This window comes from Gymnoscopelus microlampas (genome assembly GCF_963454915.1).
Source record: "Gymnoscopelus microlampas genome assembly, contig: SCAFFOLD_25, whole genome shotgun sequence".
NCBI classification, from domain to species: domain Eukaryota; kingdom Metazoa; phylum Chordata; class Actinopteri; order Myctophiformes; family Myctophidae; genus Gymnoscopelus; species Gymnoscopelus microlampas.
The window spans coordinates 136,914-159,029 of NW_028155862.1; the positions used below are offsets into that span (position 1 = coordinate 136,914).

The following is a 22,116-nucleotide window of genomic DNA, read 5'->3' on the forward strand; positions in this document are numbered from 1 at the left end:
ATGTTTGAGAACCACTGGTTTAAGCAACATTGATTGATTGATTGATTGATTGATTGAATACTTTATTATCAGTTTGCAAAAAAAGGCAAGAAAACCGCAAGATACCAATATTTAGAAGCAACTTTACAGGGGGGGAGCCCAAAGTAGCCTATAATAAGCGGACATGGCAACCCTACTCGATGCCCACCTTACGACGCGTCTCATTGGCTGTCCTTTTATCTGCTGTTCACCGGTTTATTCATTCGCTGCCAGCATCCCATCCCATGGCCCCGAGGGATGGCAGGCCTGTCGCGCTGCGATTGGCCCGCCGTTGGTTGTCAAGCAACCACCGCTGGGGCTGGTCTGGTGGGTCTGGTCTCTGGGTCTGCAGAGTCAGTGTTGTTATTATGAGTTTCCACTAACACTCAGTGGTGGTGGAAAGTAACTAAGTACATGTGCTCATCAAGTACTGTAGGCTACTTAAGTACACTTTTGAGGTATTTGTACTTTACTTCAGTATCTCCAAATTCCAATACTTTTACTTCTACTCCACTACATCTCAGAGGCAAATATTGATGCATATTCATGCAATGAGCTGACAAGCTCATTGCATGCACTTTCACATGAGTATGAAATGAAAACAAAAAATGACACATTCACAGCCCCCCACTAATATCTCTGGTGTAAGCCACCAGTCCCCGTTGATATTGTAGCCCTCTCCAACGACAACTGTGTGATAATAATAATAAACTTTATTTGTATAGCACCTTTCATGACATGAAATGCAGCTCAAAGTTCTTTACAGAGAAAGAATATAATCACAGAAGAAGTACAGCCATTTTTTTTTTCTTTACATTTTTATCCCGCGATTTTTGTAACCCATTTTTTTCACCCGGTGCCAATTTCCTAAGTGATCCTGGGCACTACACCAGCCCTACACCAGCGCTACACCAGTCCCCCACAGCCTAGGGAGGCCAGGGCCGAGCTTATGCTTCGTTCAATGCATGAGAGCCAACTGACCTTCTTGTCACCTGAAAGGGGGGAGTTTCCTCGGTAGGACGTAGCGTGTGGAAGGAACACGTTATTCCAACCAGTTCCCTTCCCCTCCATCAGGCGCCCCGGCTGTCATGGGGGAGGCGGTATAGCGACCAGGATTACTACATGTTTTTGTGAGGGTATTAACTACCCTAGGAGACACGGGGAGAACATGCAAACTCTACACAGAGTAGGCAGAAAAGTACAACTAATTTAACAATGAAGCAAAAAAGAAAAGCAAAAGCATAAAACAACATTAAAATAAAAGCAAAAAAAGGCATGACCCCTCCCAGGGGGAGCAGCAGTCGGGAGAGGGCAGCTGTGTATCATCTGTGGATCATTTGTTTGAATGCCATTATCAATTATATACTCTCTAATGGCTTTTCCCAGGTTGGACTTAATCTTTGCGTCTGCAACCAACTCGTGCAGTGGCGACAGATTGAAAGACAATATGTCAGGCGACGTTTTAAGGCTGTCCTTCCATTTTGTGAAGCCGGCCGAGTCCTCTGTCGTCAGAGAAAACTCTCCGCTCCAGCCGTTTCCTCCAACCACCTCAGTCATATGCTTAAGAAAACCGTTTTCGTCATTTGTCACAGTGTCGCGGTTGTTGAGAATCTTTCTACATGCCTCACTAGTCATGTTGGGGGCCACTTGGGCCAGTTTCACGAGCCCCTGCCCAACCATGATCCCCATGTTCATGCAGTGCTCCACCTGACCTACAGTGACAGTATTCAGGGTGGCCAGACAAGTGTCTATGGTCGTCACTTTGTTCATTCGACCCCCCAGGTCCACCAGACGAATGTAGTGCGTCCCATAGATCTCAATGAAGCTGCGGTATGCCTCAGTAGTGTTGGTAGTGTTGGCCATGTTCTCCAGTGGAAGAGACTGGATGTCTTGCTGGAACTGCACTGACAGAGGACTTCTGTTGGGCACTCGAAATCTACAGTATGAAGGAGAAGGATGGCATGTTTCATTAGCTTTGAAATATGGTATGGTTAGTTGTTAGTCGTTGTACAGTTTGTGTCCTCAAGTGTTCTGTTACCTTAACGTTAAACGTATTCATTGAGCACCACAACTACTCAATAACTAATAAATAAATAAATAAATAAATAAATAAGTATTCTGTGTGTAGTGATTCGCGCCAAATGTATACGTTTTATAAGAAATTGAATATAATACAAGATAAGGAGGGTAGGGTGTATATTATCATTTTAGATAATTATATATGAATTACATTATTACATTATTTAATTATCTGTTTAATTTCTCTGTGGTGAAAGATTTAAATGTTTATTTAAATGTACAGTATACCATGTTGGTATATGTGAAAATGTACACATCAAGCGATGCCGCTTGACGTCTCCTTTTTCAACATGTAGAATTATAGTATTTTGTTGCCTGAGGCTTGTTTTTGATTTGTTTTGTATTTTTTATTATATTGCATATATTACATTTTTTGACTTGGTTGTCTAATTTTAACATGTTCGAAATAAAGATTTTCATTTATATAGGGTTTAAGTGATTAAAGACGATGGAGAGACATGGGGATGATCTTGGATCAGCCCTAATGACTTTAGATAGAACAAGCAAAGAGCAAAAAACATGATCTGACCTGTAGTGTTTGCAGTGGAACTGGTTGACGTTGAGAGAAGTTTTCTCTGACTGGAAAGAAGAGGATGAAAAGCTTTGCACCTTAGACTTACTGCCCGCCATCTGCACCTCACCCTTCAACCCACCCCCTTTGACCGGCAGTTCTAGCCCCAGACGCCAGTTATTCATTATCACAGAACTGGCACTCTGCACCGCAGAGGTAAGCGAGGAAAAGGTCTGATTTACACTCTTGCAACGGTCCGAGTGAGTGTGCCAGTCTGCCATGTAGTGAGGAAGCTTCTGGAACTGGTCGTCCATCAGAGGATTAGTACAAATCGTGCAGGAGCTTGTTGGGCTCAGGTATTTGTTGACTTCAAACACATAAGCACCAGTAGGCTCCAGCTTCACCACATCGTAGCCCTCTCCCGCTTGGTCGTGCCCCGGTACGAACGGGAGAGTGTGACATTGTTCCAGGGTACCTGCGCGGCACATGAAAGCTCCATCGATGGCATCGAGGTTAGAAATGATCAGGAAACCCAGGGTCATCAGGGTGTGACACATGACTGAGGTCACCATTGTCTTTTACCTCCAGCAGTCTACAAGGTCTCACTAAAAGAAATTGGTACCTGTTACTTTACTACAAAATGCACTTAGTCTGGTCATTGATAATAGCTGAGCTTTCTTGTGGCCCCTGGAACATACTGTATTACATGTTCCAATGTAAAATTAGATGGTTGGTTCTACAGGATGACCCTTTTAATGTTTTTTCATAACCGTTAACCAAAGCTCGTTAATGGTTAATCAAACATTAACAGATATAAGAATAAAATGTAGGCTACTATGGATGAATATTAGTGACTCACTCAGGGTCCCAAATTAACAGCTACAGTGAGTAAGTCACCCAAAAGAAAATCACTTGAATATACACACAAAACTAAAAAAACATATCAGAAATTCATACATTTATCGTCGTGTAAACACTCAATTCTTACCGTCAGTCTCTCGGAGCTCGCAATGGAAAATGACGAACGCACCAATGACACCCTGTCAACTAGTAACACTGATGCCTGCAGGACACTTCGTACTGACTAGTGAGCATCCACTCTATTTATATGGGTTTGGTCTACCCATGTGGGTGAAACCTTCTGTTGATTAATCACGTGACTTGGTACTGTCTTACATGACGCAACTCAGGCTCCTGCACTGTGCTCTAACAGTGGCTACTGTCCTTATCTGATCTAATCAATCAACACCTGTTTCTCTCATGCAAACCCCACGTCACATCCTCTGCTTTGGAGCCGAGACCACAGGCCAGAGCCGTGGCCCTCACAATCTGCATTTGTTTTGACCTTTTCTACTAAACTTTAGTTTATACAATTTTAAGTAAGCAGAAAAATACACACATATAACATGGCAATAATTATACGCAAACTTCCCTGCTGAAAAGCTCGGATAATTCTACACTCACCTTCCATCTGCCTCCTGTGATTCTTTAGTTGAGACTTTCAATTTGAGACTGACATACTGTTATTAAAGCTGCTTCTGCATTGAAAACCAAGACAGGCAAAGTTCAAGCCCCCTGGAGGAACACAGGAGAAAGAAAGTGAAGATGCACCTGTGACAGTATAAGCCTACAGTGGTTTAGCAAAGATGAGGAATGTATAGGTTTTAGCGATTAAATGATCTTGATGGAAGGTGGATGATGGGTAAAGAGGATGGTGGCACACACATGTGCAAATGTACAGCGATCGAAGAAGAAGGGGAAAAAAAGAGATTTACTGATCATTTAGTAAAGTCAGTAGGCTAGCTATAGCTATGGCTCCAAACTCTGGAATTATCTTGCTGAAAACCTTAGAGTCATCAACACACCAAGTTTCATAAACAAACTTAAAGCACGCATGGAGCACGATGTAACTTTCCTCTTCAACCTCGGATTTGAACCCGGTTTACAGCGCAAGTGCTGAATTTGTATTACCATTGAGCTAATAAAGCCAGCTCAGGGGATAAATTGAATCTTGACCATCAGGAAAAAAGTTGTCGTCAGATCCTGTTTCTAGGTGAGACATGACCTTTGACATGATCTAAATGTCTCAAATACTCTCAATAAAAGAGCAGGGAGACAAAATACAACCACCCCAATTATATTGTGCACATACTCTACCATACCAATTGGACAAAAATATTATTGTATTCATGAAAGAAAAGTTAACATAGTTAAAACACATCTAGTTACAGTTGTTTTTAACTAGGCCTATGGATGCATTAAAGGGAGTCCCTGGTTTTATGTTTTTACATGTTCTATGTATTTTTTTATTTACTGTTTTACTTATTATTATTTTGTATATATTATTTGTATTAAACCCAATATCATTTCATATCATATCAGTTTCTGTCAAGTACTTTGTAAACTTAAAGGGATATTTTACTTTCAAATAATAATCACGCCCCCCTCACCCTTTAGTGAAACATTCTAATGCTTGAGGGGGCCGTGATTTTTCCATTATCTTTTCATTTATTTTCCATATCTTTTTGTAATGTTTATTTTATTTGAAAGTGAAATATCCTTTAATGTGGAATTCAAATATTATGAATATTAATATTAATATTAATATTATTATTTCAAACTAGCCGAATAGCCACTCTGTAAGCTATTGGCATACAAGTGTTTGTCTTTGAGTCTACATATAATTCAGTACAATCTTCTCTTCAGCCTCCTATTAATGATTAGTTTGTGTATTTGCTTCACAGGCTCAGAGAAGGAGATAGTAGGCTAACAGTAAAGTAGGCACACCTGCGCCTGAGGACTGAGGTATGTATGCTTGCTTGCACCATATAACTCTATACCAGTGGTTTTCAACCAGTGGTCCGGGGACCACCATTGGTCCTTGAGGGGGTTCCAGGGGGTCCTCAGCCAAATTAATAGTTAGGAACCCAATTGACCCTTATGTGTCTCTGTAACTCTGAGAGTGTACAAATGGAACGGGTCCATTTGGTTCCATTTGTACACTCTCAGAGTTAAATGAACACTAATGAGACCCCCCTAAGGTGGCTCTGAAGCTTTAATCGTTATTCAAGCATAATGAATGTTGTTTTTTACGACAGCACTTCCATTTTCAGTGGCCGCAGCCTAAGTGGAGGCAAAACATTAGCTGTACACGTTAGACAATCAATACATGGATACCAACACGGATACAGGATGGGTGGGCACTAGGGACATCTGGGCACCTCGATGTAAAATCGGCAATTTTGTCCAAAATGTTAATGTTAATTGGTCTTAGTAATGTAAAGTATACATGTACAACATGTACCCTTCAACTTCTTGTTTATGCCCCAAAATGACTGGATATACAGGTTGTGTAGCAATTTGTAGCAATTGTAGAAATATTGGACCTTAATTGTCGAATGTTTAAGCTTGTTCTAATCATGTATACTTTAATTTGCTTAAAAACATTTTCCAAATATATATATTCTTTACATTTTGGAGAAAAAAAAGCCAATTTAACACTGAGGTGCCCACCTATTGTATCTTGTTACTGTACCTTCTTGAACACACACCTGACACACATCATGCGCTACTTGGCTGAGTTCTGAGAGAAAACACCTATATTCCTTAGTTACCCAATCAACTTCTGATGAATAGGCATGACAAACCTTATATCCATTCCATACCTACAACATACAATACTTTTATGTAAACCTTACCTGATTTGAAGTGTGTGCTAGAAACACAAGCACCGCCTCATGTCCAATCCTTTTGTTTTATATCTTTATATTTAACCATTAGTTGTCTTCAATTTATTTGACCAGCAGTGGCAGCTGTTATGCGGTTACACTTGGCTCAATTCGCTTTGTAGATTACAGATCCGGTCTGGGTCTAGAGCAGATATGGAAACGTTATGTGCCTTTATGTCTGTCTGCAAATTACAGGCTGGTAGGCGGGCTCTAGACCGCATCAGACTGGTTTGTTTGGAACATAAACCAGGCTTTCCAAAGCCTGGTGACGTGAGTTTATATGTGATAATTTCTCAAGATGGAGCCATTTACTCCTTTAATTTTGGAACCCAACAACACAGCCAGATGACACGTTAAAGATGGCGAGTACCTAACCTACTACCATGTTTGATACATGTTTGCCTCCAATCCAATATTCCTTTGTTTTGCCTCAATCATTCATGACGTAAGAACAAAAGGGGCCTATAGTAATCATTGTTTAATTGTCTCTATACTATAGACTGTAACTTAATCACTTTCAACCTGGCTCATAGCGTGGCACCGAGGGCCGCACTATGAGCTTGTAGATCTACTTTTTTAGATTATTTTTTTTAAGTGGGCATTTGTAACTCCAATCTTTGATTCTGGCGTCCCTGGAACTAAATATTTTACAAATGTTCGCTTTAAAAATATATGTGTATTCCAAGATTTGCACACATTTTGACGATTTTTCAAAGATAGCAGATCTACAAGCTCATAGCGCGGCACAGAGAGTGCCGCGCTATGAGCTTGTAGATCTGCTATTTTTGAATAGCCGAAGAAATCTTAAAATGACACAAATGATGCTTTCCCGGGCTCTATGGGTTAAGAATGAACTAGGGCTTGAGTGGTGAACGTTCATACCTATGGCGCTGAACGCGACAAACTTGTTCTCCCTGGGGTTGATGTTTTGGTCATAGGGTCTGTTCCCCCACATGTGAGCAGCGCTGTTGACCAGCCAGGTGGCGTTCAGAACCAAGGTGTACCTCAGCAGAGCTGGGACGAAGTATGCCACCCATAGTGTCTCTCCCCACAGGTACCAAGGCACGAACATGGGGAGGCCAAAGCACAGGAGCAACACAGACGGCTTGTAATACCTATAGAGGGGAAACGGATGGAGTTCAAACCCATGTACTTATTATTTTCCTAAGTGGAATTTGTTTTAGTTTAATTCCCTCAGGACTGACAGTGTACATATAATGTGCTTGTATTTAAGCTCTGATGTAAGTGAATGGCATACACTTTACAACTGGTATTCTTCTATGTCAATCTACCAATGGGCCCCTTCCCATTTTCTTAACCCTTTACATTTTCTAATACAAAACAGGTTAAATCAACAACGCTACAAAAAGAAAAGGAAGGAATGCTAAAAACAGATTGAAGCCGTTTAGACTTAAATACTTCCACTTGACTGATTTAAATGCACTTACTTCCTTTGAAACATCACAACTTTGTCAGCCTTTAGGTCGCTGAGCTCCAACTTTTTTCCCTTTTCAATGACGTCGGGATGCTTGCGCACCAACAACCAGCCAATGTGGGCATAAAAGAAGCCCCGGGTGGCGTTGTGAGGGTCAGCATCGGTCTCTGAATATTTGTGGTGAACCCTGTGGTCTCGAGCCCATTCAAAGATATCATTCTGTGGGTTGATGCAAAGACAAAGATTACATACACTGTGCAGTCAAGATGGTACTTACGCTGTTATGATAACTGCCATTATACTGTTACTTCCAACTGTGCGTGTGTGCATGTTATGACTGTCTGTGACCTTAAAGGGATATTTCACTTTTAACGTGTTTGGGGTCATTTAAACGTCTACTCAGGCTTTTGTGGGCATACAGTTTTTAAGTTGCTTGATTCAGTATTTAGATATTTGATATTCAATTTATCAGACACGCCCCCTTCCTATATAAACCCATTGAAACTTCAAACTCCATTTTAACCATGATAGATTCATCGAAAACACCCGTCCTTGGTTCTGGTGACTGACATTTGTGTTTTTTCAATTACTTTTTTCATTCATTTTATATATTATACATTTTATATCATTTTCTGGGAAAATTAAAAAAATGAATTTACCAAAAAAAAAAGACATGTTTGAAAGTGAAACATCCCTTTAACGCTCTGCAGTTACCTGGAAGGCCATGGAGTTAGCAAGAGCAAGGAAGATTCTTAGGGGCACTGAGGCCTTATAAGATCTGTGGCTCCACAGTCGATGAGCTCCTGCCGTCACTCCTAAAGCACTTACCAAAAAGCAAAACACAGCTGCGGGAGAAACAAAGGAGTTCGTCATCAAACAACACTATAATAACTTTCTCGCACATTCACACCCCATGGCATGAATCGTTTATTGTACTTGGATGACTCACTGTGCAAAAATGAATTTGTGGGGGCGTCAACACATGACTACTAAAGTCGACATCTGGGTGTACAAGGAACTAATTGGAGCGATGCTTTTCAACCAGCGATCAGTGAAAAGGGAAATAGTATCAATTACTCCAGACTATTCACAAATGAGTTCGAAGCCGGTGAATGTAATTGAGTAATTACATGAGTTAAGGGGGGGCATCTTGTGTCATTAACCCATTTAGATCTGAGGCCGATTTTAAAAATGCCTTCTAAATCCTAACCTAGGTTTTCTGAAAATCTTAAATCTTTTATTCAAAATACATATACAAAGCAACATCGAAAATGTCATTTCCCGGTTTTAAAGGTATAACAACGTATAGGCTTTCCCGGTCTTGGGTTAAACTGTGATAATGTCGGTGCTCGGTCCTAGGACACATGGGTATAACCATGGATACAGCCATTCTAAGGTTCAATTCTAGCTGAAAGCGGTGGTGATCGAGCCCTCGGACCTTCGCAGCGTTCTCGCACGTTGGGACATGTGGCAGCCGGCGTGACTTTACATGATTCCAAACCCTCACACTCTTGGGATTCTGCACAAAGGAGCAGACTGCCGTGTCCTAAGAACCACACGTACTGTAGGTGGATGTGAATTCTACTTTAAAAAAAAGTAATGTTTTGTACATGGAGAACAAAATCCTGTATAACGGTTCAATCAGACATGACACCTGAAAGGGCAGAAATAGACAAAGATACCTCTGAGCAGCAGCTAAATAAGAATATCAGAAATCACCAGTCATTGGTAAAACAACAACTGGACGCTTAAATAGGAACAGCCAAGTTCCTGTTTCAGTGTCGTGAAGTGCACAATAATGTCTATAACAAGCTGTAATTAACAGGCGTGTTGTTTTGATGTTGCGGATATCCACATTACAGTACAATGAGCATGCAAATTTGCCGTGTCACCACGATACCATTCCACGAAAACTCAAGCCCTTCACAATGTCACATCATAGAGGTCTTAAAGGCTTTGCTGGCCAAATTTGAGGCAGATGCGAGGATCAGTTTGTAAAAGTATCATAGTGCCACCAGTGGGAGGCACCATGATAGGATTCAAAATTGGCTTGTCTTCAGGCCAGGACTCTGATCAAACTCGTGTCAGATTTAGGCCTGGTCCGCAGCGTGGCGGTCCAGGCACCCTATAGGCTGCAATGCCAGCCTGACAGCGTGTCGCAGGTTCGATCCCGTTCCCGAAGACCTGAGCTGCGTGTCACTACCCATCTCTCTCCCCATTTGCTGTCAGTCTACTAAGAAACAAACTTGTGTCAGATTTGACCATAATAGTCGAGTTAACCACGTCCTATGGAAATTTTACGCCTCACGGCAAAATGCAGGCAAACCACTCTTCACGATTAGCCTATAACCACCTGGTAGAAAGTGGGCTGGTGTCTTTTGAAGCCATATTATGACATAACGTTAGAGCTGTGACTTTATGGCTTCTAAAATATTATTTAACCCCTCCTCGACGTTATTCGACCACATCTGCACACACAGACTTAAAGATATGCGTTGGCGTTGTGAGTGAGCTTGTAGAATATGATTATTTTGGGGGGTGGTGTGGCCTGAAAAGGTTGAGAACCATTCAATGGTTCTCAAACTTTTTCATGTCAAGGACCCCCAAATGGACACTTATTAGCCCGCGGACCCCCATTTGAAAAGATACATTTTAAGGGCCCCCAGTTTGACATGCATTAGGGCTACGGAACCACATTTAATGGCATTTCTATCTCGGGACCCCAATTCATGTTGTAAAATCAATGTTAACTTAACTCTGAGAGTGTATAAATGGAACCAAATGGACCCGTCAGGGTCCATTTGGTTCCATTTGTACACTCTCAGAGTTACAGACCCATAAGGGTCCATTTGGTTCCTAATCTATCATTTAGCTGGGGACCCCCTAGAACCCCCTCAAGTATCCCTGGGGGTCCCCGGACCCCACTTTGAGAACCACTACTTTACTCAATACTTACACCAAACCAAGGTCAATGGAGCTGCTGCAGGGACTTGTGAAACGCCATAGGCAGCTCCTACGTGCAATAAAGTCATTAGGATGACATTCTTCCAGACCATGATGCGTTGAGGTTTGGGGCCTTCTTTCTCCTGGTATGCGTGGTCAAAGGCATCATCTTCTGTCTGTGTCGTCGGCTCTGAAACAACCTTACTATTCCCGTTGCTGATGCTGGACCTGATGATGCGCTTCACCGGATAATCTGAGCTCTCAGCCTCCGTCATGGTTGGTTTGGCTGCTAATAATATTGTCTGCAAAAAAAATCTATAGAAAATAAAAAACAAATAAAAAACGACATATATTTTTATATTTGTATATATTTTTTTAATATATATTTTATATTTTTTTACATTAGATTTTTATATATATATTATAAAAAAAAAAAAAAAACGACATATATTTTGTTATTATATCAGATCCTTTGTCAAGACCATACGGTTACAAAAGCACGTCTGCATTAATTGCAGTGCTGCTGCTTTGCCTGGGCTTGGAGACAGTGTTGCCAGATTCAGCGAGGAAAATAAGCAACCAGGTCTATGAAAACAAGCCCAAAAGAAGCGACTATTATAGGCCACCTGAGCGCCATTTGAAAATAGAGCTTGTAGAGCTGCTATTTAAATAAAATCATGGGAGGGAAAAAAAGAAGGGGAAATGTGGAATAAATGAACACAAAATCTTGCATGGGGGGCTGGTGTCCCTGTTACAAAATCTTTTTAGATGGGGAATTGGGGATGGATGTGCGGACGATTACATATTAATCTGGGGGTCCTTGACATGAAAATATGTGAGAACCACTGGTTTAAACAACAATAGGAAACAAGCCCCAAATAAGCAACTACACTTTAGAAACAAGCCCAAAAAAATAGCCGCAACAACCAATAATTTACGTGTACGCGACAAAAACAAGCCCCAAAGTCGCGTCTAATAAGCGGACATGGCAACACTGCATGGAGACAGACAGGATGGAACGTGATGATGCTGTTGCATAAGCATAATATTTATATTTACAGGGAAAAATCGAATATAGGAAACGCGCAGCCAGCCACCCACGCCTATTAATTCATACTCACCAGATGTAGACTTTGACGAGGGTTGAAGGGTTTTTTAATGAGTGGTATTAAGTTATGTTGCCACCAAAACTACGACTTACAGAAGAGGAAATAAACGGACTGCTGCTGATGTTGCATCTGTGTGAGAATTAGATGAAGTGCGGCTCGTCTGGCAGCGATTGGACAAGCGGGCAGTGTTGCCAGATTGCATGAGAAATAAGCAACCACTGCCAACCAGGTTTTTTTTGATTGATTTAATACTTTATTAACAGTTTGCATTTCCTGGTGTTAAGCTTAGACGTTAATAGGACCAGACCAGTTACCATTTGCAGGCAGATGCTCTTTTATGGTGGTTTTGAAGGAGAGTAAGGAATCACACTCTTGGTAGGGCTTAATTGATTGATTGATTGATTGATTGATTGATTGATTGATTGAATACTTTATTAACAGTTTGCAAAGACAAGCAGAGTTCAATACAAGGTCTGTTAAGAGGATTTTAAACCCAAGAAAGCACTATATGGCTTGTTTCCATTGGGGTCCTTTCTTTGTACTCAATTCATCATCAATTCCACATTTTGGTGGCATATTAGCAGTAGAATGAATTTAACCCCGCTTGTGCTGAATCTGGGTTGAGTGAGATCAGTGGAGCTCAATGAAAACAAGCCCAAAATAAGGGACTATATGCTACAGCTAGTTGAAAATAGCAGATCTACAAGCTCACAATGCGTTGCGACGCGTTGTGAGCTTGTAACTCTGCTATTTCCCCCCAAAAAATAAATATTTCTTAAAAAAGAGGTCATTTTGGAATGTTTTTGAAACATAACAACACAAATCTTGTATGTATTGGGTTGTTAAAATATTTTCAGATGGGGGGCCGGTCTGCAGACAAATATAATTAATCTGGGTGTCCTTCCTTGCCATGAAAATGTTTGAGAACCACTGGTTTAAGCAACATTGATTGATTGATTGATTGATTGATTGAATACTTTATTATCAGTTTGCAAAAAAAGGCAAGAAAACCGCAAGATACCAATATTTAGAAGCAACTTTACAGGGGGGGAGCCCAAAGTAGCTTATAATAAGCGGACATGGCAACCCTACTCGATGCCCACCTTACGACGCGTCTCATTGGCTGTCCTTTTATCTGCTGTTCACCGGTTTATTCATTCGCTGCCAGCATCCCATCCTATGGCCCCGAGGGATGGCAGGCCTGTCGCGCTGCGATTGGCCCGCCGTTGGTTGTCAAGCAACCACCGCTGGGGCTGGTCTGGTGGGTCTGGTCTCTGGGTCTGCAGAGTCAGTGTTGTTATTATGAGTTTCCACTAACACTCAGTGGTGGTGGAAAGTAACTAAGTACATGTGCTCATCAAGTACTGTAGGCTACTTAAGTACACTTTTGAGGTATTTGTACTTTACTTCAGTATCTCCAAATTCCAATACTTTTACTTCTACTCCACTACATCTCAGAGGCAAATATTGATGCATATTCATGCAATGAGCTGACAAGCTCATTGCATGCACTTTCACATGAGTATGAAATGAAAACAAAAAATGACACATTCACAGCCCCCCACTAATATCTCTGGTGTAAGCCACCAGTCCCCGTTGATATTGTAGCCCTCTCCAACGACAACTGTGTGATAATAATAATAAACTTTATTTGTATAGCACCTTTCATGACATGAAATGCAGCTCAAAGTTCTTTACAGAGAAAGAATATAATCACAGAAGAAGTACAACCATTTTTTTTTTCTTTACATTTTTATCCCGCGATTTTTGTAACCCATTTTTTTCACCCGGTGCCAATTTCCTAAGTGATCCTGGGCACTACACCAGCCCTACACCAGCGCTACACCAGTCCCCCACAGCCTAGGGAGGCCAGGGCCGAGCTTATGCTTCATTCAATGCATGAGAGCCAACTGACCTTCTTGTCACCTGAAAGGGGGGAGTTTCCTCGGTAGGACGTAGCGTGTGGAAGGAACACGTTATTCCAACCAGTTCCCTTCCCCTCCATCAGGCGCCCCGGCTGTCATGGGGGAGGCGGTATAGCGACCAGGATTACTACATGATTTTGTGAGGGTATTAACTACCCTAGGAGACACGGGGAGAACATGCAAACTCTACACAGAGTAGGCAGAAAAGTACAACTAATTTAACAATGAAGCAAAAAAGAAAAGCAAAAGCATAAAACAACATTAAAATAAAAGCAAAAAAAGGCATGACCCCTCCCAGGGGGAGCAGCAGTCGGGAGAGGGCAGCTGTGTATCATCTGTGGATCATTTGTTTGAATGCCATTATCAATTATATACTCTCTAATGGCTTTTCCCAGGTTGGACTTAATCTTTGCGTCTGCAACCAACTCGTGCAGTGGCGACAGATTGAAAGACAATATGTCAGGCGACGTTTTAAGGCTGTCCTTCCATTTTGTGAAGCCGGCCGAGTCCTCTGTCGTCAGAGAAAACTCTCCGCTCCAGCCGTTTCCTCCAACCACCTCAGTCATATGCTTAAGAAAACCGTTTTCGTCATTTGTCACAGTGTCGCGGTTGTTGAGAATCTTTCTACATGCCTCACTAGTCATGTTGGGGGCCACTTGGGCCAGTTTCACGAGCCCCTGCCCAACCATGATCCCCATGTTCATGCAGTGCTCCACCTGACCTACAGTGACAGTATTCAGGGTGGCCAGACAAGTGTCTATGGTCGTCACTTTGTTCATTCGACCCCCCAGGTCCACCAGACGAATGTAGTGCGTCCCATAGATCTCAATGAAGCTGCGGTATGCCTCAGTAGTGTTGGTAGTGTTGGCCATGTTCTCCAGTGGAAGAGACTGGATGTCTTGCTGGAACTGCACTGACAGAGGACTTCTGTTGGGCACTCGAAATCTACAGTATGAAGGAGAAGGATGGCATGTTTCATTAGCTTTGAAATATGGTATGGTTAGTTGTTAGTCGTTGTACAGTTTGTGTCCTCAAGTGTTCTGTTACCTTAACGTTAAACGTATTCATTGAGCACCACAACTACTCAATAACTAATAAATAAATAAATAAATAAATAAATAAGTATTCTGTGTGTAGTGATTCGCGCCAAATGTATACGTTTTATAAGAAATTGAATATAATACACAAGATAAGGAGGGTAGGGTGTATATTATCATTTTAGATAATTATATATGAATTACATTATTACATTATTTAATTATCTGTTTAATTTCTCTGTGGTGAAAGATTTAAATGTTTATTTAAATGTACAGTATACCATGTTGGTATATGTGAAAATGTACACATCAAGCGATGCCGCTTGACGTCTCCTTTTTCAACATGTAGAATTATAGTATTTTGTTGCCTGAGGCTTGTTTTTGATTTGTTTTGTATTTTTTATTATATTGCATATATTACATTTTTTGACTTGGTTGTCTAATTTTAACATGTTCGAAATAAAGATTTTCATTTATATAGGGTTTAAGTGATTAAAGACGATGGAAAGACATGGGGATGATCTTGGATCAGCCCTAATGACTTTAGATAGAACAAGCAAAGAGCAAAAAACATGATCTGACCTGTAGTGTTTGCAGTGGAACTGGTTGACGTTGAGAGAAGTTTTCTCTGACTGGAAAGAAGAGGATGAAAAGCTTTGCACCTTAGACTTACTGCCCGCCATCTGCACCTCACCCTTCAACCCACCCCCTTTGACCGGCAGTTCTAGCCCCAGACGCCAGTTATTCATTATCACAGAACTGGCACTCTGCACCGCAGAGGTAAGCGAGGAAAAGGTCTGATTTACACTCTTGCAACGGTCCGAGTGAGTGTGCCAGTCTGCCATGTAGTGAGGAAGCTTCTGGAACTGGTCGTCCATCAGAGGATTAGTACAAATCGTGCAGGAGCTTGTTGGGCTCAGGTATTTGTTGACTTCAAACACATAAGCACCAGTAGGCTCCAGCTTCACCACATCGTAGCCCTCTCCCGCTTGGTCGTGCCCCGGTACGAACGGGAGAGTGTGACATTGTTCCAGGGTACCTGCGCGGCACATGAAAGCTCCATCGATGGCATCGAGGTTAGAAATGATCAGGAAACCCAGGGTCATCAGGGTGTGACACATGACTGAGGTCACCATTGTCTTTTGCCTCCAGCAGTCTACAAGGTCTCACTAAAAGAAATTGGTACCTGTTACTTTACTACAAAATGCACTTAGTCTGGTCATTGATAATAGCTGAGCTTTCTTGTGGCCCCTGGAACATACTGTATTACATGTTCCAATGTAAAATTAGATAGTTGGTTCTACAGGATGACCCTTTTAATGTTTTTTCATAACCGTTAACCAAAGCTCGTTAATGGTTAATCAAACATTAACAGATATAAGAATAAAATGTAGGCTACTATGGATGAATATTAGTGACTCACTCAGGGTCCCAAATTAACAGCTACAGTGAGTAAGTCACCCAAAAGAAAATCACTTGAATATACACACAAAACTAAAAAAACATATCAGAAATTCATACATTTATCGTCGTGTAAACACTCAATTCTTACCGTCAGTCTCTCGGAGCTCGCAATGGAAAATGACGAACGCACCAATGACACCCTGTCAACTAGTAACACTGATGCCTGCAGGACACTTCGTACTGACTAGTGAGCATCCACTCTATTTATATGGGTTTGGTCTACCCATGTGGGTGAAACCTTCTGTTGATTAATCACGTGACTTGGTACTGTCTTACATGACGCAACTCAGGCTCCTGCACTGTGCTCTAACAGTGGCTACTGTCCTTATCTGATCTAATCAATCAACACCTGTTTCTCTCATGCAAACCCCACGTCACATCCTCTGCTTTGGAGCCGAGACCACAGGCCAGAGCCGTGGCCCTCACAATCTGCATTTGTTTTGACCTTTTCTACTAAACTTTAGTTTATACAATTTTAAGTAAGCAGAAAAATACACACATATAACATGGCAATAATTATACGCAAACTTCCCTGCTGAAAAGCTCGGATAATTCTACACTCACCTTCCATCTGCCTCCTGTGATTCTTTAGTTGAGACTTTCAATTTGAGACTGACATACTGTTATTAAAGCTGCTTCTGCATTGAAAACCAAGACAGGCAAAGTTCAAGCCCCCTGGAGGAACACAGGAGAATGAAAGTGAAGATGCACCTGTGACAGTATAAGCCTACAGTGGTTTAGCAAAGATGAGGAATGTATAGGTTTTAGCGATTAAATGATCTTGATGGAAGGTGGATGATGGGTAAAGAGGATGGTGGCACACACATGTGCAAATGTACAGCGATCGAAGAAGAAGGGGAAAAAAAGAGATTTACTGATCATTTAGTAAAGTCAGTAGGCTAGCTATAGCTATGGCTCCAAACTCTGGAATTATCTTGCTGAAAACCTTAGAGTCATCAACACACCAAGTTTCATAAACAAACTTAAAGCACGCATGGAGCACGATGTAACTTTCCTCTTCAACCTCGGATTTGAACCCGGTTTACAGCGCAAGTGCTGAATTTGTATTACCATTGAGCTAATAAAGCCAGCTCAGGGGATAAATTGAATCTTGACCATCAGGAAAAAAGTTGTCGTCAGATCCTGTTTCTAGGTGAGACATGACCTTTGACATGATCTAAATGTCTCAAATACTCTCAATAAAAGAGCAGGGAGACAAAATACAACCACCCCAATTATATTGTGCACATACTCTACCATACCAATTGGACAAAAATATTATTGTATTCATGAAAGAAAAGTTAACATAGTTAAAACACATCTAGTTACAGTTGTTTTTAACTAGGCCTATGGATGCATTAAAGGGAGTCCCTGGTTTTATGTTTTTACATGTTCTATGTATTTTTTTATTTACTGTTTTACTTATTATTATTTTGTATATATTATTTGTATTAAACCCAATATCATTTCATATCATATCAGTTTCTGTCAAGTACTTTGTAAACTTAAAGGGATATTTTACTTTCAAATAATAATCACGCCCCCCTCACCCTTTAGTGAAACATTCTAATGCTTGAGGGGGCCGTGATTTTTCCATTATCTTTTCATTTATTTTCCATATCTTTTTGTAATGTTTATTTTATTTGAAAGTGAAATATCCTTTAATGTGGAATTCAAATATTATGAATATTAATATTAATATTAATATTATTATTTCAAACTAGCCGAATAGCCACTCTGTAAGCTATTGGCATACAAGTGTTTGTCTTTGAGTCTACATATAATTCAGTACAATCTTCTCTTCAGCCTCCTATTAATGATTAGTTTGTGTATTTGCTTCACAGGCTCAGAGAAGGAGATAGTAGGCTAACAGTAAAGTAGGCACACCTGCGCCTGAGGACTGAGGTATGTATGCTTGCTTGCACCATATAACTCTATACCAGTGGTTTTCAACCAGTGGTCCGGGGACCACCATTGGTCCTTGAGGGGGTTCCAGGGGGTCCTCAGCCAAATTAATAGTTAGGAACCCAATTGACCCTTATGTGTCTCTGTAACTCTGAGAGTGTACAAATGGAACGGGTCCATTTGGTTCCATTTGTACACTCTCAGAGTTAAATGAACACTAATGAGACCCCCCTAAGGTGGCTCTGAAGCTTTAATCGTTATTCAAGCATAATGAATGTTGTTTTTTACGACAGCACTTCCATTTTCAGTGGCCGCAGCCTAAGTGGAGGCAAAACATTAGCTGTACACGTTAGACAATCAATACATGGATACCAACACGGATACAGGATGGGTGGGCACTAGGGACATCTGGGCACCTCGATGTAAAATCGGCAATTTTGTCCAAAATGTTAATGTTAATTGGTCTTAGTAATGTAAAGTATACATGTACAACATGTACCCTTCAACTTCTTGTTTATGCCCCAAAATGACTGGATATACAGGTTGTGTAGCAATTTGTAGCAATTGTAGAAATATTGGACCTTAATTGTCGAATGTTTAAGCTTGTTCTAATCATGTATACTTTAATTTGCTTAAAAACATTTTCCAAATATATATATTCTTTACATTTTGGAGAAAAAAAAGCCAATTTAACACTGAGGTGCCCACCTATTGTATCTTGTTACTGTACCTTCTTGAACACACACCTGACACACATCATGCGCTACTTGGCTGAGTTCTGAGAGAAAACACCTATATTCCTTAGTTACCCAATCAACTTCTGATGAATAGGCATGACAAACCTTATATCCATTCCATACCTACAACATACAATACTTTTATGTAAACCTTACCTGATTTGAAGTGTGTGCTAGAAACACAAGCACCGCCTCATGTCCAATCCTTTTGTTTTATATCTTTATATTTAACCATTAGTTGTCTTCAATTTATTTGACCAGCAGTGGCAGCTGTTATGCGGTTACACTTGGCTCAATTCGCTTTGTAGATTACAGATCCGGTCTGGGTCTAGAGCAGATATGGAAACGTTATGTGCCTTTATGTCTGTCTGCAAATTACAGGCTAGTAGGCGGGCTCTAGACCGCATCAGACTGGTTTGTTTGGAACATAAACCAGGCTTTCCAAAGCCTGGTGACGTGAGTTTATATGTGATAATTTCTCAAGATGGAGCCATTTACTCCTTTAATTTTGGAACCCAACAACACAGCCAGATGACACGTTAAAGATGGCGAGTACCTAACCTACTACCAAATAACTTTACTACCTTTCTGAGGTGATACATGTTTGCCTCCAATCCAATATTCCTTTGTTTTGCCTCAATCATTCATGACGTAAGAACAAAAGGGGCCTATAGTAATCATTGTTTAATTGTCTCTATACTATAGACTGTAACTTAATCACTTTCAACCTGGCTCATAGCGTGGCACCGAGTGCCGCACTATGAGCTTGTAGATCTACTTTTTTAGATAATTTTTTTTAAGTGGGCATTTGTAACTCCAATCTTTGATTCTGGCGTCCCTGGAACTAAATATTTTACAAATGTTCGCTTTAAAAATATATGTGTATTCCAAGATTTGCACACATTTTGACGATTTTTCAAAGATAGCAGATCTACAAGCTCATAGCGCGGCACAGAGAGTGCCGCGCTATGAGCTTGTAGATCTGCTATTTTTGAATAGCCGAAGAAATCTTAAAATGACACAAATGATGCTTTCCCGGGCTCTATGGGTTAAGAATGAACTAGGGCTTGAGTGGTGAACGTTCATACCTATGGCGCTGAACGCGACAAACTTGTTCTCCCTGGGGTTGATGTTTTGGTCATAGGGTCTGTTCCCCCACATGTGAGCAGCGCTGTTGACCAGCCAGGTGGCGTTCAGAACCAAGGTGTACCTCAGCAGAGCTGGGACGAAGTATGCCACCCATAGTGTCTCTCCCCACAGGTACCAAGGCACGAACATGGGGAGGCCAAAGCACAGGAGCAACACAGACGGCTTGTAATACCTATAGAGGGGAAACGGATGGAGTTCAAACCCATGTACTTATTATTTTCCTAAGTGGAATTTGTTTTAGTTTAATTCCCTCAGGACTGACAGTGTACATATAATGTGCTTGTATTTAAGCTCTGATGTAAGTGAATGGCATACACTTTACAACTGGTATTCTTCTATGTCAATCTACCAATGGGCCCCTTCCCATTTTCTTAACCCTTTACATTTTCTAATACAAAACAGGTTAAATCAACAACGCTACAAAAAGAAAAGGAAGGAATGCTAAAAACAGATTGAAGCCGTTTAGACTTAAATACTTCCACTTGACTGATTTAAATGCACTTACTTCCTTTGAAACATCACAACTTTGTCAGCCTTTAGGTCGCTGAGCTCCAACTTTTTTCCCTTTTCAATGACGTCGGGATGCTTGCGCACCAACAACCAGCCAATGTGGGCATAAAAGAAGCCCCGGGTGGCGTTGTGAGGGTCAGCATCGGTCTCTGAATATTTGTGGTGAACCCTGTGGTCTCGAGCCCATTCAAAGATATCATTCTGTGGGTTGATGCAAAGACAAAGATTACATACACTGTGCAGTCAAGATGGTACTTACGCTGTTATGATAACTGCCATTATACTGTTACTTCCAACTGTGCGTGTGTGCATGTTATGACTGTCTGTGACCTTAAAGGGATATTTCACTTTTAACGTGTTTGGGGTCATTTAAACGTCTACTCAGGCTTTTGTGGGCATACAGTTTTTAAGTTGCTTGATTCAGTATTTAGGTTTCGAGAGCCATCAGGCTTCGAAAGCTATTACATCTCTACACTTTCACTATTATTAAGGTTTCGAGGCCAATAGGCTCCTTATTACATCTGTAAGAGTTCATGATCTTCCGCCGGTTTTGCCAGTTCTGGCCTAACCGCGTGGTCACTTTTTATGAAATTCGGCAATATGGTAGAGGGCTATGCCAAACGGCGAAAACCCGAAACTCACAAACATTGGCCAAAGGGTGGCGCTGTAGCACTCAATTGAAAATGCCAACTTTGAACAGGTACAGCTCATGCCCTGTTTCACCTACAGCCATGAAACTTTGATACACACATGCGTCTCCTCATGCCTAACAACTTTCACTGTTTGACTTTTGACCTCTGACCTTTAGATCTCCCACCATTTCGAATTCTATGAAAAGCAGTAAAAAGCAGTAAAAAGCCTACTCCTCCTGGGATTTATGAGCAATCTGTACGAAACTGTATACACATGAACTTTGGACCAATGCCGACAGACGTAACCAAGCGGATTTTCCATAAGTGAAAACGTTAAGCTTTTATAAGCCAATGAAAATTGCAGCTTTTTTTAAATTATTCATCTGCCCCTAACACATACATGCAGACTCACATTTGTTTGACACTTTGCAATATTGTAGAGGGTCCTTCCAAGTATCACTGAAACCAATCTTACTCCAATTGGTCAAAGGGGGGCGCTATAGCAATTTTTTGAAAATGCAAACTTTAAACAGGCAAAAGTCATGCCTCGTTTGGCCGACAGCCGTTAAACCTGCTTACACATGTGCCTTGACTCATGAGGAACACATGTATCACTTTGACCAGTAAGCTCTTCCCTTAGATTGTCTGCAATTTTGAGCAGTTTGAAAAACATTTAAATCCAGGATTTCTGAGCAATTTGCATGAAACTGTGTCAAATACATGTTTGAGGCCCTTTTTCACAGGTTCAGGTGTGTTGGTTCAATAGCTTGATCGCTTAATCATCTGCCTTGAAACCATAGGGTAGCCGGTTCGAATCCCACCTCAGGTAGACTTAATTATAATTGCATTGCACACAACATGACTATATCAATGAATACATGTGCAATTGTTAAAGATGACGAGAAATGCATACTTGAAAGTAGTTATTTTCAAT

The 22,116-nt window shown here is 41.0% G+C and overlaps 2 protein-coding genes across 6 annotated transcripts; both read right to left on the bottom strand.

The window, feature by feature from the left end:
• Nucleotides 1-825: 825 nt before the first annotated feature.
• Nucleotides 826-11,957, bottom strand: LOC311041210 (acyl-CoA desaturase-like). 5 transcript variants are annotated; one of them, XR_014600373.1, is made up of 8 exons: nt 11,836-11,957; nt 10,728-11,016; nt 8,486-8,616; nt 7,785-7,990; nt 7,219-7,451; nt 6,307-6,478; nt 2,627-3,213; nt 826-1,954 (listed from the first exon to the last, which is right to left on the bottom strand). XR_014600373.1 is itself a non-coding variant. In XM_084086120.1 (6 exons), exons 2-6 carry the CDS (start codon nt 10,987-10,989, stop codon nt 6,432-6,434), a joined length of 879 nt encoding a protein of 292 aa, XP_083942246.1. In that variant the 5' UTR covers nt 10,990-11,016; nt 11,836-11,957; the 3' UTR covers nt 6,199-6,431. The 5 variants fall into 5 exon arrangements, 3 of the variants coding, with proteins under 3 accessions (XP_083942245.1, XP_083942244.1, XP_083942246.1); XR_014600374.1 differs by lacking the exons at nt 826-1,954; nt 2,627-3,213 and adding an exon at nt 4,029-4,183; XM_084086120.1 differs by lacking the exons at nt 826-1,954; nt 2,627-3,213 and having other exon boundaries at nt 6,199-6,478.
• A 1,043-nt stretch (nt 11,958-13,000) lies between these two features.
• Nucleotides 13,001-20,121, bottom strand: LOC311041209 (perforin-1-like; the record flags this gene model as incomplete). The annotated part of the gene is made up of 5 exons (XM_084086117.1): nt 19,980-20,121; nt 19,048-19,219; nt 15,368-15,954; nt 14,124-14,693; nt 13,001-13,103 (listed from the first exon to the last, which is right to left on the bottom strand). The coding sequence occupies exons 3-5, from the start codon at nt 15,919-15,921 to the stop codon at nt 13,001-13,003; spliced, it is 1,227 nt and encodes a 408-aa protein (XP_083942243.1). The 5' UTR covers nt 15,922-15,954; nt 19,048-19,219; nt 19,980-20,121.
• Between the last annotated feature and the right edge of the window lie 1,995 nt (nt 20,122-22,116).

Coding starts and splice junctions, on each gene's coding strand:
- LOC311041210 (XM_084086119.1), bottom strand. CDS start 3,180: ATGGTGACCTCAGTCATGTGTCACACCCTGATGACCCTGGGTTTCCTG. Junction 1,955..2,626: donor TTCCACTGCAAACACTACAG/GTCAGATCATGT, acceptor TTCATACTGTAG/ATTTCGAGTGCCCAACAGAA.